The sequence below is a fragment of the Melospiza melodia genome, chromosome 8 (genome assembly GCF_035770615.1).
Source record: "Melospiza melodia melodia isolate bMelMel2 chromosome 8, bMelMel2.pri, whole genome shotgun sequence".
NCBI lineage: Eukaryota > Metazoa > Chordata > Aves > Passeriformes > Passerellidae > Melospiza > Melospiza melodia.
In genome coordinates this window covers 11,075,206-11,089,952 of record NC_086201.1, presented here as the reverse complement: position 1 = coordinate 11,089,952, position 14,747 = coordinate 11,075,206, and the positions used below count along the sequence as shown (strand labels likewise).

General features: G+C 41.6%; 1 protein-coding gene across 1 annotated transcript in view; it reads left to right on the top strand.

The window, feature by feature from the left end:
* Positions 1 to 10,506, top strand: part of SLC49A4 (solute carrier family 49 member 4) — a 66,275-nt gene extending 55,769 nt beyond the window's left edge. Inside the window, exons 8-9 of the mRNA XM_063161770.1 lie at positions 5,247 to 5,429; positions 8,547 to 10,506. Of these exons, the coding sequence (XP_063017840.1) occupies positions 5,247 to 5,429; positions 8,547 to 8,662 (299 nt within the window). The 3' untranslated portion in view covers positions 8,663 to 10,506. The remainder of the gene's footprint in view (positions 1 to 5,246; positions 5,430 to 8,546) is intronic.
* The last annotated feature ends 4,241 nt before the right edge of the window (positions 10,507 to 14,747 follow it).

The following is a 14,747-nucleotide window of genomic DNA, read 5'->3' as shown; positions in this document are numbered from 1 at the left end:
TTTACTTCTTGGTTCTCCAAACTGAATGCTCTGCTTTCACAGCAAGTTCCACTTGCTTTTCTCATGAGAAGAATGTAGAACAAATCAAATTTGATCAGATTTTTGGTTACTTTCAAAACTATATCATGAGATAGCAATTTGATCAGTGTGTGCTGGAATGGAAATGCAGGCAATGAAACATTTTATAAATGTGCACTACAGAGACATATTTCTTCTATTGTGTTTTTTCATTCCCATAAGTGAATTACAGTAAAATTTACTGTCTTACCTTAAGGGAGTCACATTTCTCATGGAAAAATTAAGGATTACTTCTGCAATGACTTTTCTTACCATAGCCAGTAGCAAGAGTTAGATTATAGGGAGGTTTCATTCTACTTTAATGGACTTTAGATTTTGGCAGGAACTAACTTGAATTGTTCAAATTGGTCATGGGGATACTGAAGCACTGAAGTCAACAAAGGCTGCATCCACATGAGGCATTATCCTTTCACTTTGATGTTTGCAATACAGTTATAATGGGCACTGACAAAGTGCCCTAGATCTCCACAGGTTTTGCTGTGAATTGTGTGGTGCTTCCAAGAGAATATATTCCATTGTATTTACTCTCCTGTTTATCTCTAGAAAATTTGTGTGAGTTTTGGCTGAGTGTGTCTCAAAAGAGAACTGTTAGAAAATGCACAGAGTTCAAGAGATTCTGGCAGAGGACTTTGGAAGGAGATGCTTTACCTCTTGCTTGCACTTGATACAGCATTTCCTGTGTAAATTTATGTGAAAACTGGTTTTTTTTAAGAAATGGTAATATTTCATATTCTTTGTTAAAAATCAGCCAAGATACACGTGCTAATGGTTGATAAGAACTGGTCACATCAGTTGAGGTCCTTCCATCAGTTTCATTTGGGTTTGGATCAGGCTCTGTAGTTGTACATTTAGTGATGGTATAATTTAAGAGTAAATTGCTAAACATGTTGCAGAATGTCCTGGAAAATTCTGGGAAATTGTTTGTATGTCAGAGATAGTTGAGTCTCCTTTTGCTGCGTTGCAAGCTCATCTGAGGACACCAAGTGAAGGCTGTCACTTGAATCACTTCCCTGTTTGAATTCCTAACTTCCCCCCCAATATTTTTTTAATTGGTAGAAAGTTTTTGCCACAGCTTGTGGCTGGGAGAAGAGAAAGTCTTTTTCTGGGATGTGGGCATGTATTTGCCATCCAGTAGCTCAAGGCCTGTAGGAGATAAGCCAGTCAGGAACCTTCCTTCTTGCCCCTTTTCTCCTCTTTCTGCTAATCCACTGTATCACCATCAGTCCCAAGTCATCTAACTGGCATCATCTGTAATGCTATTATCAAGACACATTTTATTCCTTGCTCCCTTCCCGGCCAGCAGGATGAGTGCTGAGGGAATAGCAAGGGTTACCTCACACCTCAAGCATCAGCATGACATGATGAAACGTGGCTTGAGCCTCCTGCTGCAGCAGCTCCTGCCAGTTCTCTGAAACGGCTGTGCTGTGGATGGGTTTTTTGTCTTTGCTGATCTTTTTGCAGTGGTCAGCCTGAGAAATAGCTGCTTAATGCACTCAAACATCTTTTAAACTATTTCAATTAATGTAATGTTTTAAGAAACCTAGCCCAGTTCCATTGTTGATGTCCATAGCTGCCATTGTCTTGGATACACAACTTTGCACATAACTTCATAGGCAATTAATTGATTCCTTTTCCTAACAAAAAGTGATTTTTTAAAATAGTAGTAATATGACACACTTCTCCAGTGTGTGCCTATCCAAGTTACTTGTTATTCTTTAGGACATAATGTTAGCTTCTTGGTGAATCATCTCTTTCTTTTTTTTTCTTTTGTCAGTGCTTTCAGATCCTTATATTCATTTCCAAGGACTGTCATTAAGATTGTCTTAATTGAAAGAACATTTGCTGTAACTTGAGCAGCTGTTCCTCTGCGGTATGAAATTGTGGTAATTGTTTGTGTTTGTTCAGCACAAGGTCTCTGTGATGGAAAGCAAATGGTCCCTGTTAATAGGTGGTATCTTCCTGCTGTCCTGTCATCCACGAGCTGGAATATGAGATACACTCTTTAATGTGTGAAATAAAAAACAAAAACCACTTCTGAACTCTGATTTTACTTGTTTCTGGGACTTACTTTTCTAGAAATATCTTATCTTTGAGTTCCTGTCAACAACCAGTTGGATTTGTGACTCAGTTGCTAAATTACTGCAATAAGCTAATTTGTATAGCACTCAGGATAACCCTGGCTGATTTACAGAGGCATGAGATAAAAAGCAGTTTCCCATCACTACAATATGTACCATTTAAAGAAGGCTTTCAGATGTGCACATCTTCCTCATTTTCAGAGCTTCTTTTTGTGGTTTCCCAGTTAAAAGCTATCATTTCCATTAGATGTTAGAACTTAAATTGGCATCTACTGGATGCTGTATTCTGTCTGTCCTTTTGCTGTGACATTTCTCCTTGTTAATTCCAGAGATGGGTGTTACCTGTACCTCTGCACAGACCTTGCTTTATCAGTACCAGCTGTGGTCTCAGCTGAGGTGCTGCTGTTGGTATTCAGCTGGCAGTTCTTGGTGTGCACACACAAGGCAGGCAATCCTTTGGGGCAGCCAAAGGGTGAGGCCAAGGCTGGGTTGCTCCTCTCAGCGTGGAAGTGTGAGATGTGTGCCAGTGGGTGTGTTCCTGTGAGTGTCCTGACAAGAAATTTGAGGGTGTTGTGTCTAAGGTGCAGAGTTACTGCCCTTGTTCACTTGTGGTCTGATCATCTTAATACCTTGCAGTGCATGGTGAGCAATGATGTAATTCAACTGGCATATTTTAAACTAGCAAATCTAGTTTGAAGACTTATTCTCATTTTATGGAAACCTTGGCACCTACTGTATTAAGCAAAATCTGGAGTCTTTAAATGGCTGCTAATTTTTGCTTTCATCTCAGTGACTCTATGTTTCTGGAAATTATATGTCTAGACATTGTCTCTGTTTAGAGGTATGAGTTCCCTTTTCCTGGCTGTTGCTCCTTCTGGAAGATGTTTCAGCCCTCTTGCAGAGGTGTTTCTTCTGACAGTCTGTTCACTGCTCCACTTTCAGTGGTGCTGTTGTGGCTTTCAGCAGCTTCTCAGCTATTTCCACTGTTTGAGTTTCTGATGCAGAATTACAGCTGGGTGCCACCTTCCCTCCTTTGAGGGAGGTTCTGAAAATGTTCTTCTCTAGAAGTTACAAGTCTATCTATAGATATCTTCAACTGAGTGTAGTAATGAGGGGCAAATATTCATTTGTCTTAAGAGATTCTTCTATTTCATTTATGTGTTGGTCTCTCAAGCCAATACAAAAATTTCAAACCGCTGAGTGTGATTGGATATTCTGGCTGCACCCGACAGCAGTTAGAGAGATTTAGAGCAATATGCAGCAGTGTTTGAGGTGAATGGGAGTTCAAAGAGTGGCTCATGAAACTTTAAATACTGGTGAGGACTTGCAGCAAAAATCTATGGATCTTATAACTAGGGAATCAGGTCTTCAGTGTTAGCTAGAGGAGGGCATTAGGAAGAAAATCTTAATGCTGTATGGGGTTTTTTCTTTCCTCTGATGACTCCTGGACATATCTTGCATCAATTTCTTTGATTTATTCTGCATTTTATGACAGGAGAATTCAAGAGTAGGAAAAGCTACCATGGTTTTTTTGAGGGAGTTAGTTTTGTTTGGTTTTGCACGTGTTTGTTTGTATTTCTTACAGCTCAGAGTACTGTGGTATGTTCAAAGAAGTAGGGCCACCTCTCCCTCCTTTTTCCTGTCTCAACAAGTTCTCTGTTGAAAAAGAAATGTCCTTGTCCCTTGGATGCAAACCACATGAAATAGAGGATGTAATAAATAGCCCTTTCTGCTTCTTAATCTCTTTATTTCTTTTCCATGATGTTTTATATTTTATAAAGCTGTTTTTTAATTTTTTTAAAGCTGAACATTTCCTGCTTCCTAACAGTTTCTCAGTTGAAAGCTTGAGCAGTGCTTAACAAAAGATGAAGTAGAGCTGTTTCTGTTCTCCCTTTTCTAAGACAAACGAGTGTAAATTAAACTGAAATATCTACACACATATATATATTTATATGAAAAAAAATTCTAAGGATTTTGTACCATAGAATCTTTTCACTGCAGCAAAGACACTATAAATAATTCACCTCTGACATCATAACACTTTTGTATTTGAAATACTTTTCTTTAGGTTTTCTTTGTATTTTGGTAGGAGCCTCACAAATTATTCCAGAGTTTTCTGGTTATTTAAAACCTTCTGATAATTTCCTTTTTCTTTTTACTTGGTCAGTAACCTCAGGTTATTGAGGTTGCAAGTCAGGAAATCTCCTGTGTCCAAGACAGCACTAAGAAAAAACTTACTTATATTTCTAAATAGATATTAAATTTTTGTGAAGTTTTGTGGTTTGTTTTTTGGTTTTTTTAGTCCAGAAATAGCTATAATAAGTTTATTAAAGGATAATATAAGTATATTAAGCTTTTGTATTAAGTACTGTGAAGTATTTGGCAGAAATTGTAGAACAAAATAGCTGAGGTTGCTGAAGAAATGTCACATTTTTCTGTTGGTTTTTCCAAGAAAAACAATTTGCTGTACAGCAGCAAATAATCTGCATTATCAAATGTGTCCCGTTCCTGTCAGGAGCTGGGTGCCCTTCATTTCCTTTTGAAGCCAGAAGGGATTCAACATGTTGCAGCTCAGGCTGTGCTGAATACTAATGTCTTGATAGCTGGTGGATCATTAGTATTTATTTGTAAAATGGAAGCAAAATTAGTTTTGACCTTTAGAGCTAAGTCAAAAGGTTAATCCATGTCCATTTCCAATTTGGTGCATTAATTGCTCCCTGTCCTAATTGTGTGTAGGACAATGTTTTCTGTTTGTTTCAGAGGTAAATTAAACTGTAGGTGATGCTTTGCATTCATAATCTTGTTGTTTGTTTTACTTACAAGTGAAGTCCAAATCACTGAATGTATCTTCATGGATTCTGTTTGAATAAATAGATAAATAAATCAATCACTATTTCTGATTTTTTTTCCACAAATCAATGCATGCATTCTTCCTAAGGCTTGTGGGATGTGATGTTCTTTTGGATACACAGAGGGTAAAAATAAGATTATACATTTTTTGGTTATTCAAATATTAGTATTCTTGGCAGCTCTGAATAGGAGGGGAACACACCAGCATGAAATTAATAACTGTTTTTGTTTCTGTCATAGCTACACTGTACACATCCTGCATTTTGCTGGGCATATTCCTCAACAGCAGCGTACCAATATTCTTTGAGCTCTTTGTGGAGACAGTCTACCCTGTTCCAGAAGGAATAAGCTGTGGAGTTGTCACCTTTTTGAGTAATGTGTTCATGGGAGTGCTTTTGTTTTTCCTCACATTCTACCATACAGGTAAGAAATATGAGACACTTGAAAAATTTAATACTCCTTAAGGACATACCTTTGTCAGTAAAAGGAAGGATTTGCACGTACAATTTCTGTTAATAACCAAATGTTTGAATCCAAGCAAGGGCAGCAAGGAAGGAGAATTTTAATAATCCTTTTCTATATGCATGCTTACAAAAATGAAATTTCTTAGATGCAGGATAATTCTGCCTGAATCTGCTGCAACCAGAAACCACCAAGGTGCACACTGTCATCACATTTTATAAAGGCCTGGATAATGTGACCATTAATAATGTTTGTACCTGTGGGTGGTGAGAACCACAGTAAAGCTCACCCAACCTCCTGCTCTTGGGTAGAGCAGAAATACCCCATTTAAAGCCAGCTTTGTTCAGAGGATGAGGTCCCACTGCCCAAGGACAGAACAGGCATTCCTTTGGGAAATCCCATGGCCTATTCCAGCTCAACAGGATTTCACTCCAGGTTTTCATCAATTCATTCAGACTTCCTCATCTCTCAAGTATTATTTGCTTCCTCCTAACTCATAATCATAACTTAAAACTTGCTGTTTAGTAGACTATAATACATATTATTACTCTAGGCTGTAAAATAAAAGCCCAGCTTGCTTTCAAAGGGAAGTCTTTATTAAAGGTTTTCAAAGACGCAGATTTCTTTTCTTTGTATTTTGTCATTATGGTAAATATTTGCTTCATGGTGTAATATTTGTAAACCATTAGAAAATGTGAGCTTTTATGTATTATTACTTCTTAAGATGTTGTATTTTATAACTAAGAGGAGAGTGACAAATTTCAGATTGAATTCTGCTATAAATTATCAAGGTTTCAACCTGGGGCAAATTTTCAGCATGGTTTGTCTTTTTGCCAGGAAATTGCAAGCAGGATGACAACCTTGTTCCAAATTGTGGTCTGTGAACACAAATGGAGAGAAATTATTTTATTTTTTAATACTGATGCTGAACTGTATCATTTTAAAATCTGAATGCCATCTGGACTAGCCTTGGGTGGTGTGAGAGCTGATCTTTACATTTTAATGTATACTTTTGATATTAATTGATGTGAACTCTGTTCACACATACTGTTGTTTCTGACATCTGTACCTGAGCTGGAAAGATGACACAGAATGTTCAGAGAATTTTTTCAGTGTTTGGCATTACATAATAAATGAGGATGGGGATATGGTGTCTCACTTCTGATGAAAAAATTACAATAGAGTGGACTCATTCCCCTATAAATAGAGTATTTGGGACCATTTTTTGTCTCTCATATTTCTTTCCCTATGAGATACCAGTTAATGCAGGTTAGGATAAACCTGAAATTGGTGTACCCATAAACTTAAAATATTTTCCATATTTCTTCAAAAGGAAATAAAATAAAGTGATTTGTGCTTAGGAAAATCCATCCTTTGATAGAAAGTATGAGAGAGTGTGTGGTCACTGGGGGGATCAGCGCCAGGGGTGCTATTGGCTCCTCTGATTAAAAAAATCCGTTAGAGGGTAGATAATGATCTTAATCATTTGCTTTCATTTGATTCAAATACATCCTGTAATGGCATTTAAGAAGCTTACAGATAAACCAGAACTCAGTCAAATTCATCTTGTTCCCTTGGTCTTTCCTTTTAGCCAAATAATCTTTCAGTAATTTTCATTCCAATTTCTCTTTTTCTCCTTGTACTGATATTGCAAATGCTGTGAAGGACCCAAGCCCTGGAAGCTTTCCAGTGCACTGAAGAGTTTGGTTCAGCCAGCAGAGTGGGGATGTAAACCTTCCTGAAGCTCAGCCTTGCTGCTAGTGCTGTGCCCCAAAGCTGCAGCCTCTGGATGAGGTTTCCTTTGCCTTTCTGCAGGGATTTCCAAGGGAAAAACAAAAGGAAAATGACCTTTGGCTTCACATGATTGATTGCCCTGCATTGCCAGGGCTTGCACAAATTCTAGATCAAAAAAGACATGAGGTATTCCCAAGTTAAACTTCATCTTTTAGGATATTTGAGGTAAAACCTGTTTAATTCAATTAAGGAGGAATGTTGTAAGGAAAATAATAGCAAAGCATTTGCCTGTTGACTTCTGGCATCACATAAGTCTTCTCCAAGCCTAGGAAATTTTTACTATGGTTTTAATAATAATACTGCCTAAACAAATCCGTAAGGGTTTTTGGTGGATCAGGGAGAATGTTGTTGAAAGTTACTGTTTTGGAAGGTTGATTTTTCAGGCTTTCTGACTGTTGTCCTTTGCCTTGTTTAAAATAAATCATGCTTTTTCTTTCGGCAATATAAATTGCAGATTTAAGAAAGTAGCAGTGATGAAGCCTTGATTTGATTAATGCATATTTGATTAACTCTCCTGGAGGGAGAGTTTAGATTCTGTAAAATAATAATAAGAGAAAAAATAATAATAGTAATAATAATAATGGAAAATTTGAAAAAAATGAATAAAACACTATCTGGCGAAATGAATGTTTCTTTAGTAAATTGACACATGTAGAAAAAAAGAATTTGTTGTACTTGTTTGAAGAAAATGTGACTCAAACTGCTAATTATTAGTCAAATATCAGATGATAGGATTTCTTGAGTACAGAGCACAGACTTTTAAGGACAGTACATTATGTCAAACAGCTGAAAGGGCCTATTTTTTGCAATGACTTTTAAATTGAATTGATCCCATTATGCACAAGTTTCTTCTGAGGATTTGCTTTTCCCTTCTTATACAATGTAGCGGGTTTGATTCAAAATCAAACCCAGTTTCTTCTATGCTTTTAATTTTAGTTCTCAATCCATAGAAATCAAGGGACTAATGAGCAGAGTCTTTGGAAGTGGTTTATTCTCCATTAGCAATGATAGATTTTTATTTTTTTTCCCCTGTTCCCTTCATTGGGAGGTTGAATAAGGAGGATTTCCATTAGCTGGAGGCATTGGCTATAAATATCTATAACTTGATGTGTCCATGGAGGAGGCTCACAGACCAAGTTAACCATGGATCAATAAATTGGGAGCCATCAGGATTTTGTCAGCACACAGCGATTTCCTTCAAACCTGCCATCAGTCCAAGTTTTGGTCGCTTTAAACCCAGAACATGTTTGATAACTGAGGCTGGGTCTCTGTTCTGCTTTACAGAGTTCTCCTGGTTCAACTGGTGCCTGCCAGGGTCGTGTCTGCTCAGCCTGCTCCTCATCCTGTGCTTCCGCGAGTCCTACGACAGACTCTATCTCGACGTCGTCGTCTCCGTGTGATCACCCCGCACTGGTGAGGGCTTGGAAGAGACTGGAAGTCGGCTTTGCAGTCTGCACAACTGCCTGGATTTGCACAGCTGAACAGCAGAAAAACAAAGAAATTTCAAGACTTAATCGTGGCTTTATTTAGAGAGGGTGAGGGATGGGTCGTTCTTATGTTCAAGACCATCTTGATTTGCCATAAATGTGGAACTGGAGTGGTGATGGAGACACCAAAATGCACAAAGAGAATCTCTCTGCTGTCCAGGTCCCTGTGCAGGGCTGGGGCTCTCTGTTGGAGAGGCTGTTGATGTAGCAGTGAGGTGTATGTTTTGTGTGTATGCCTGTGTGCTTACTCACGGTTATACACACCAGGGTACCAGTAATCTTCAGAGTCTTCTATCAGAATGAAAATAGGGAATAATCTTAACAAAAGGAAAAAAAAAAAAGAAAGAAAACAAAAATCGTTTCAAGATCTCTTTAAAATCACTAGTCATTTATATTTTGAATGCTCATTAAACATTTAAGCTAAAGTGATTTGGTGCTTGTACACTACATTTACATTCTAATAAAGTGGGTTCTGATATAAGACACTGGTACCAGGGTTTTTAGCCATACTAAATACCCCAAATAATTGTTGCAGTTTTATTAGAGGTGTGTGTTACCACCCTGGAGCACAAGTAAACAATAGCTTTAGCTGCCACTGAATCCCAACCTGCACCCACAGTCATCTCTGAAATGCCACCCTGGTTCCTGAATATGGAGCATCTGTGGTGTACTGGAGTGTCACTCTAGGTAAATGTTGCTGTTCTGAAGGCCACCACTGTGTCACCTTTCCATCCTCCATCTCCAGTACTGCCTTTTTTACTGTTTGTGCCACTGAATACTGTGGGTGTGGATGTCTGAATCCTGCTAGCTCTCTCCTGATACTCTAAGGTGTGTGTGGTTTTTAGGATTAGTTTATGACTGAGGGTGCCTAAACAATATTGCTTGTAACCCAAGTCTGGAGAAATCACTGTTTCCTAAAAAAACCTTTCTAGTTGAGGAGGTGCATTGACGGCGAAATGACAATGAGTTTGACAATGAGTAACTCACGAGTTCTGGCATAATATGGGAAATTATTGCCAGCTCTTTTTATCAGTACTAATCTGTGGTCGTTCCGGCCCTTACTTGAACATAAATATTAAAGACACTTTGAATAGTTTTTTAACTCAATTTTTAAACCTGCTAATGATTTCTTAATTATATTCTTAGATTTCAGTTCAGCATCATTTAAAATATTTCTGTATGTGTGTGTGTGTTCTGTGCTTTGTGTTTTGGGGATGTGTTTGTGTGTATGGGGGCGTGCATATTTATATCAATGTATACACAAATAAAACTTATATATATAAGAGATACATATATATATATATATATATATATATATATATATATAAGTTGTGCAAGGGTATGTGTTTGCCTAGGTTTACTGCAGGTGATCCTGCCTGGGGAGGGTGATGTGCCCTTGTTTGTATCCAAGCCAGTCACTGCCGTGAGTGGGAAGCCTTGTGCACGGTCTGCGACAGGGATTCTTTTCAGGGAATGATTTCCTGTCCTGGCAGTTCTGTGGCAGGGGGTGGGTGCATGTGTTGGAGGAGGCTCTGCATCTCCAGAAGTTGAATCAAGCACCCTCTGCTCCTGTGTGGGGCTCTTCTTTGCCCATGGGGCAACACCAACATGGTAAGCTCACCCAGATAAACCCAGAACTATCTTTCAGACGTGGATCTGTTCCTTCTGCCTGCTCTCCTTTTGTAGAGAGAATACGCCTCTGAGACTTAACTCAGGAGTGTATCTGTGCAGTAAAATAAAACAAGCTGTTCCCTGCTTTTATGTTTTCAGAGCCATTGATGTCCTTACTGTAGTACTGAAAATGGATTTAGCTCATTGCTTCTATCAGTTCTGAATAGTCTTTCCTGTCTTGAAGCAGGTTCTTTGTGGTAGTGGAGCTAACCTGCATAGGGAATATGAAATCAGTCCAACCAGCACATTCAGATCCACTGGCATCATCCCTTACTTTTCAGATGAGTGGTGTTAACTGTCCAGCTTCTTTTTACTATGTTTTAGTGCCTGGATTAGTTTCAGTATCCAGTAGCTGCTGCTACCTATTGTCTCTGAAACCAGGGATCGTTTGCCAAGAGTCTGGAGTTGCATTGTCATGGCAGAACTGCAAGCTGGGATGGCTCTCCAGAGCTCTGTTTCTGCAATTTACTGTAGCTATATAAAGATTAAAATTGCTGTCCTGAGTGACAGAGATTTCTAACCCTTTCACTGTCCTGACTGTTTTAAGATGGAGAAGCATTTTACACAATGCTTAGACTATAACCAATTCTTCCTCTGTTCCAGAAGGCATCAGACAATTTAAAATATTTGTCAGTGCTTCCAGATGCAGGCTCTCTGTAGTCAGGGGGACAAGTGAACCTCTTGTTTTAAACCCTGTTGATTGTTTTTCTGAGTCAGAGTGAATGGCTCACTGTGGCTCTGATGTTTGGTGGCTGTTTCTCTGTGTGGTGAGTTGACTGTGGGTGGACACCACGTGCCCAGCAAAGCCACTCTGTCATTGCCCTCCCCAGCTGGGCAGGGGAGAGAAAATACAATGGAAAGCTCCTGAGTTGAGGTAAGAACACTCACCAGTGACCATCATGGGCAAGGCAGACTCAACCTGGGGAAACCAGTTTAGTTTACTAGCAATCATATCACAGTAGGATAAAGAGAAATAAAACCTAATCTTGAAAATACCTTCCCCCATCCCTCCTTTCTTTCCAGGCTTAACTTTACTTGTGGTTTTCTCTCCCCCTTCCCCTCAGCAGCACAGGGGGACAGGGAATGGGCGCTGTGGTCAGACCATCACACATCTCATCCCCTGAGGACTCCTCACATCCTTCCCCTGCTCCAGCATGGGGGGAGACAATCCTCCACGAATTTCTCCAGTGTGGGCAGGGACCTTTGGGAACAATCCTGCCAGCAAACCGGCTCCAGCCTGGGCTCCTCTCTGCATCCTGCCAGGAGTCTGCTCCAGCAGGATTCCCACAGCCTCCTTTGGGCATCCAGCTGTGGGGCACGGGGTTCTCCACAGGCTGCAGGGGAATCTCTGCTCCCCATGGGCCACAGCTGCCTCACCATGGTCTCCATCACAGGCTGCAGGGGAATCTCTGCTCCAGTGCCTGAGCAGCTCCTGCCCCTCCCTCTGCCCTGACCTGGGTGCCTGCAGAGCTGCTCCTCTCTCCAGATGTGCAGTCACTTCCTTTCCCTTCCCAATCTCTTATCCCAGAGGTGTTATCACCATGGCTGGTGGGTTCAGCCTTGGCCAGAGCTGCATTTGTGCCCTGGCTGGGCTGGCTCTGTCCCTCATGGGGAGCTCCCACTGCTCCTCAGAGACACCAGCCCTGCAGCCCCTCACTGCCAGCGCCCTGCCACGCTGAGCCCCTGCCCTGGCACTGCAGCTTGGGCTGAGTCACAGCCACCAGTGCCTCTGCAGGGCTGGGAAACCTTGGGCTTCACAGGCACTCTGCAGTCAGGGCTCAGCCCGAGTTCCCAGCAGCTCTGATGGAAATCTGCCCATGTGAAAGTCAAAGGATTCCTCCCAAGTTACTTGAAGTTGTGCAGGACATGGCTGCATTCCACACACACAGGGTTAAGCTTAGGATTTTATTAGATTAGCAAGTCTGCCTTAGGATGGAAGTGAGGATTTTAAATGTGCTTGCTGAGATCTTTGAAAAACACTTTATCCCCATCTGTGCTCCACCGCAGCATCCTTCTGTGGAGGAGCAGGCCCTTTCATGTCAGTAACACAACCCACAGAAGTATTTTCTGGATAAGCATTGCTGCCTGGTCACCCTTGTTTGGATTTAGCAGGAGTCCAAGCTGCCAGGCTACCTGCACTTCTTTGGAAGTTTGAGTTTGAGGCACAGGGAGAGCCCTTAGCAGTGCAGATGCAATGAGCAGGATGCAGAATAGGCTCAAAACAGTTCATGCTTTTCTTCATAATGAAAGTTTGAAGTCTCTCTAACCTGAACCAGCCACAGCATTGGCTGCTGTGTGGCCTGTGACTTGCCAGCAGAGGAAAGTGCCCTGAGGAGCCCTGGAATATTCCTCTCTTTGTGGCCTGTGAGTTCACAGCCCTGAAGAACACAGGTAATGGTGTTGTGGTTTGTGTTGGGAATGCTGGGAGGTTGCTCCATGGTGACCACTCTCTCCTAATGGTTATTGTAAACATTTTTTTGGCTCAGGGACACTCCTGGTTCAGCTTCCAGTGCTGCTGGCTCTCCCTCTCCTGAGCTCTGGAGCTGTGCAAGCTCCCATGCTGCTCATGGGGAGCTCAGGATTACAAAATGCAGCAGCCCTGGTTCCTGGCTCTGGTCACTGCTGTTACCCATTAACTCCCTCTGCCCTCCCTTGGGGTGCCTGCTCCCCTGAGCTGGAGGTGTGGGGAGGAGCTTCCTTGCTTCCAGAGCAATTTTACAGGGACAGGAGCTTTGCTGGCTATGTACTTAATGTACAAAAAAATAGGCAATTTTTTTTTTTTTTAGAAAATCGTGCCAGTTGGAATAAAGTGCGGACCCAAAGGATTCTGCACACATCATGAACAGATAATCTGTTAGAAGCAGCCTGTAATTTACCTGAAACCTGTGATTTTAGCTCCCACACCTGGGGAGCCCAAGCAAATGGGCACTGTCTGTGTCAGGTTTTCAGGCTCACAGCATCTCAGTTATTCCCAACCATCTGACAGAGCTGAAAGGAGTGGGAGTGGGATGTCTTGAATGTTGGAGTGGGTTAGGAGACCCCAGACTCTGTCAGTGGTCTGTTGTGGTAACTTGGGCAAAGCAACAGGTTGGATTGAGTAACAAGAAGTGCCCAGTTCCAGGGGGCATTTCAGCACCAAAATATTGCACTGGACTGATGAAGTCCATATGCAATTTGAAATTTTGTGTGTCAGGGATGTTAATGCTGGGTTTGTTCTACAGTAAGCTGAGCAAGTGACTGCATGGCCTTGCACTGCAGCATAAACAAGCAGCCCTGATTGATGTGCATGTATTGGCTCTTACAAGAAAGGGAAATGTGATTTAATTGTCAGGAGTGACTGAAATATGAAAGGGAATGACACAGTTTGCACAGTGGATATTACTGCTCTGTAATGGTGTGACAGCAGGGCTCTAATTGTTCATTTCTTTTGTTGGGTCACTTGCGAATTAAATAAGTATCTCTGACAAAGGCATTTTTATGTTTCATTAGTTTTGAGGAGGTTCCTTTTATACTAAGTGCAGACCATTGTAATAACTTGGCAAGACAAGTGCTACACTGTGTGGAAACTACACCAGTTCTGGGTATTGATTTGGTGTTTGATGTTGGGGCTGCCATTCTCTGGGTTGTTCAAGCACCACATGGGAAGAGCAGGGATGTGGGGTATGCAAGGAGCTCTGTGTGTGGATACACAGTTGTGAAGGGCAGAGCCAACCCTGCCAAAACACACAAGGACTTTGTCACCATCTGTGGGTCCCAGCCCTCCAGCTGTGGGGGGAGAAGGGGGAAATGCTCCTTGTGGCTGCTGCTGCTTTCCATCAGAGACAGGCAGGCAGCTCCAGGCTCCCTGCTTCACCTGAGGGGATCATCCCCCTCCACACAGACTCCATCCCACGTCCCTGCTGCCAGGTGGGTTGTGGGTGGCACAGGAAATCTGCCTTGCTTCCTCCACGAGTGTCACTGCAGCTGGCACAGAGCTGCCCCAGAGCAGGCACAGCCACAGTGCAGTCAGAAGAAGATGTCAATCTGCTCACAATTTTTGCAGTTTGTGTTTCAAGACAGATGAAACTAATAAATAAAGGAAGAAATGTAACTCTGTCCAAAGTTTTGACAAGCAAAAGCAAATATTTGCACAGATGTGCTGGCTGCTGCCAATTGCTTGGGATTGCAATGTTTTTGGATCAATTCATGCCCCCCACAGCCCCAGCACTGTTTCTTCACTGCTCAGGCCCAGCAGCACCGTGGGAAGCTCCAGGCCCTGGTGGAGGCGGGGGCTGCAGCACAGAGGGAAGGGAAGGGCTGAGCCAGGATGCCCAGGACAGGGGATGTT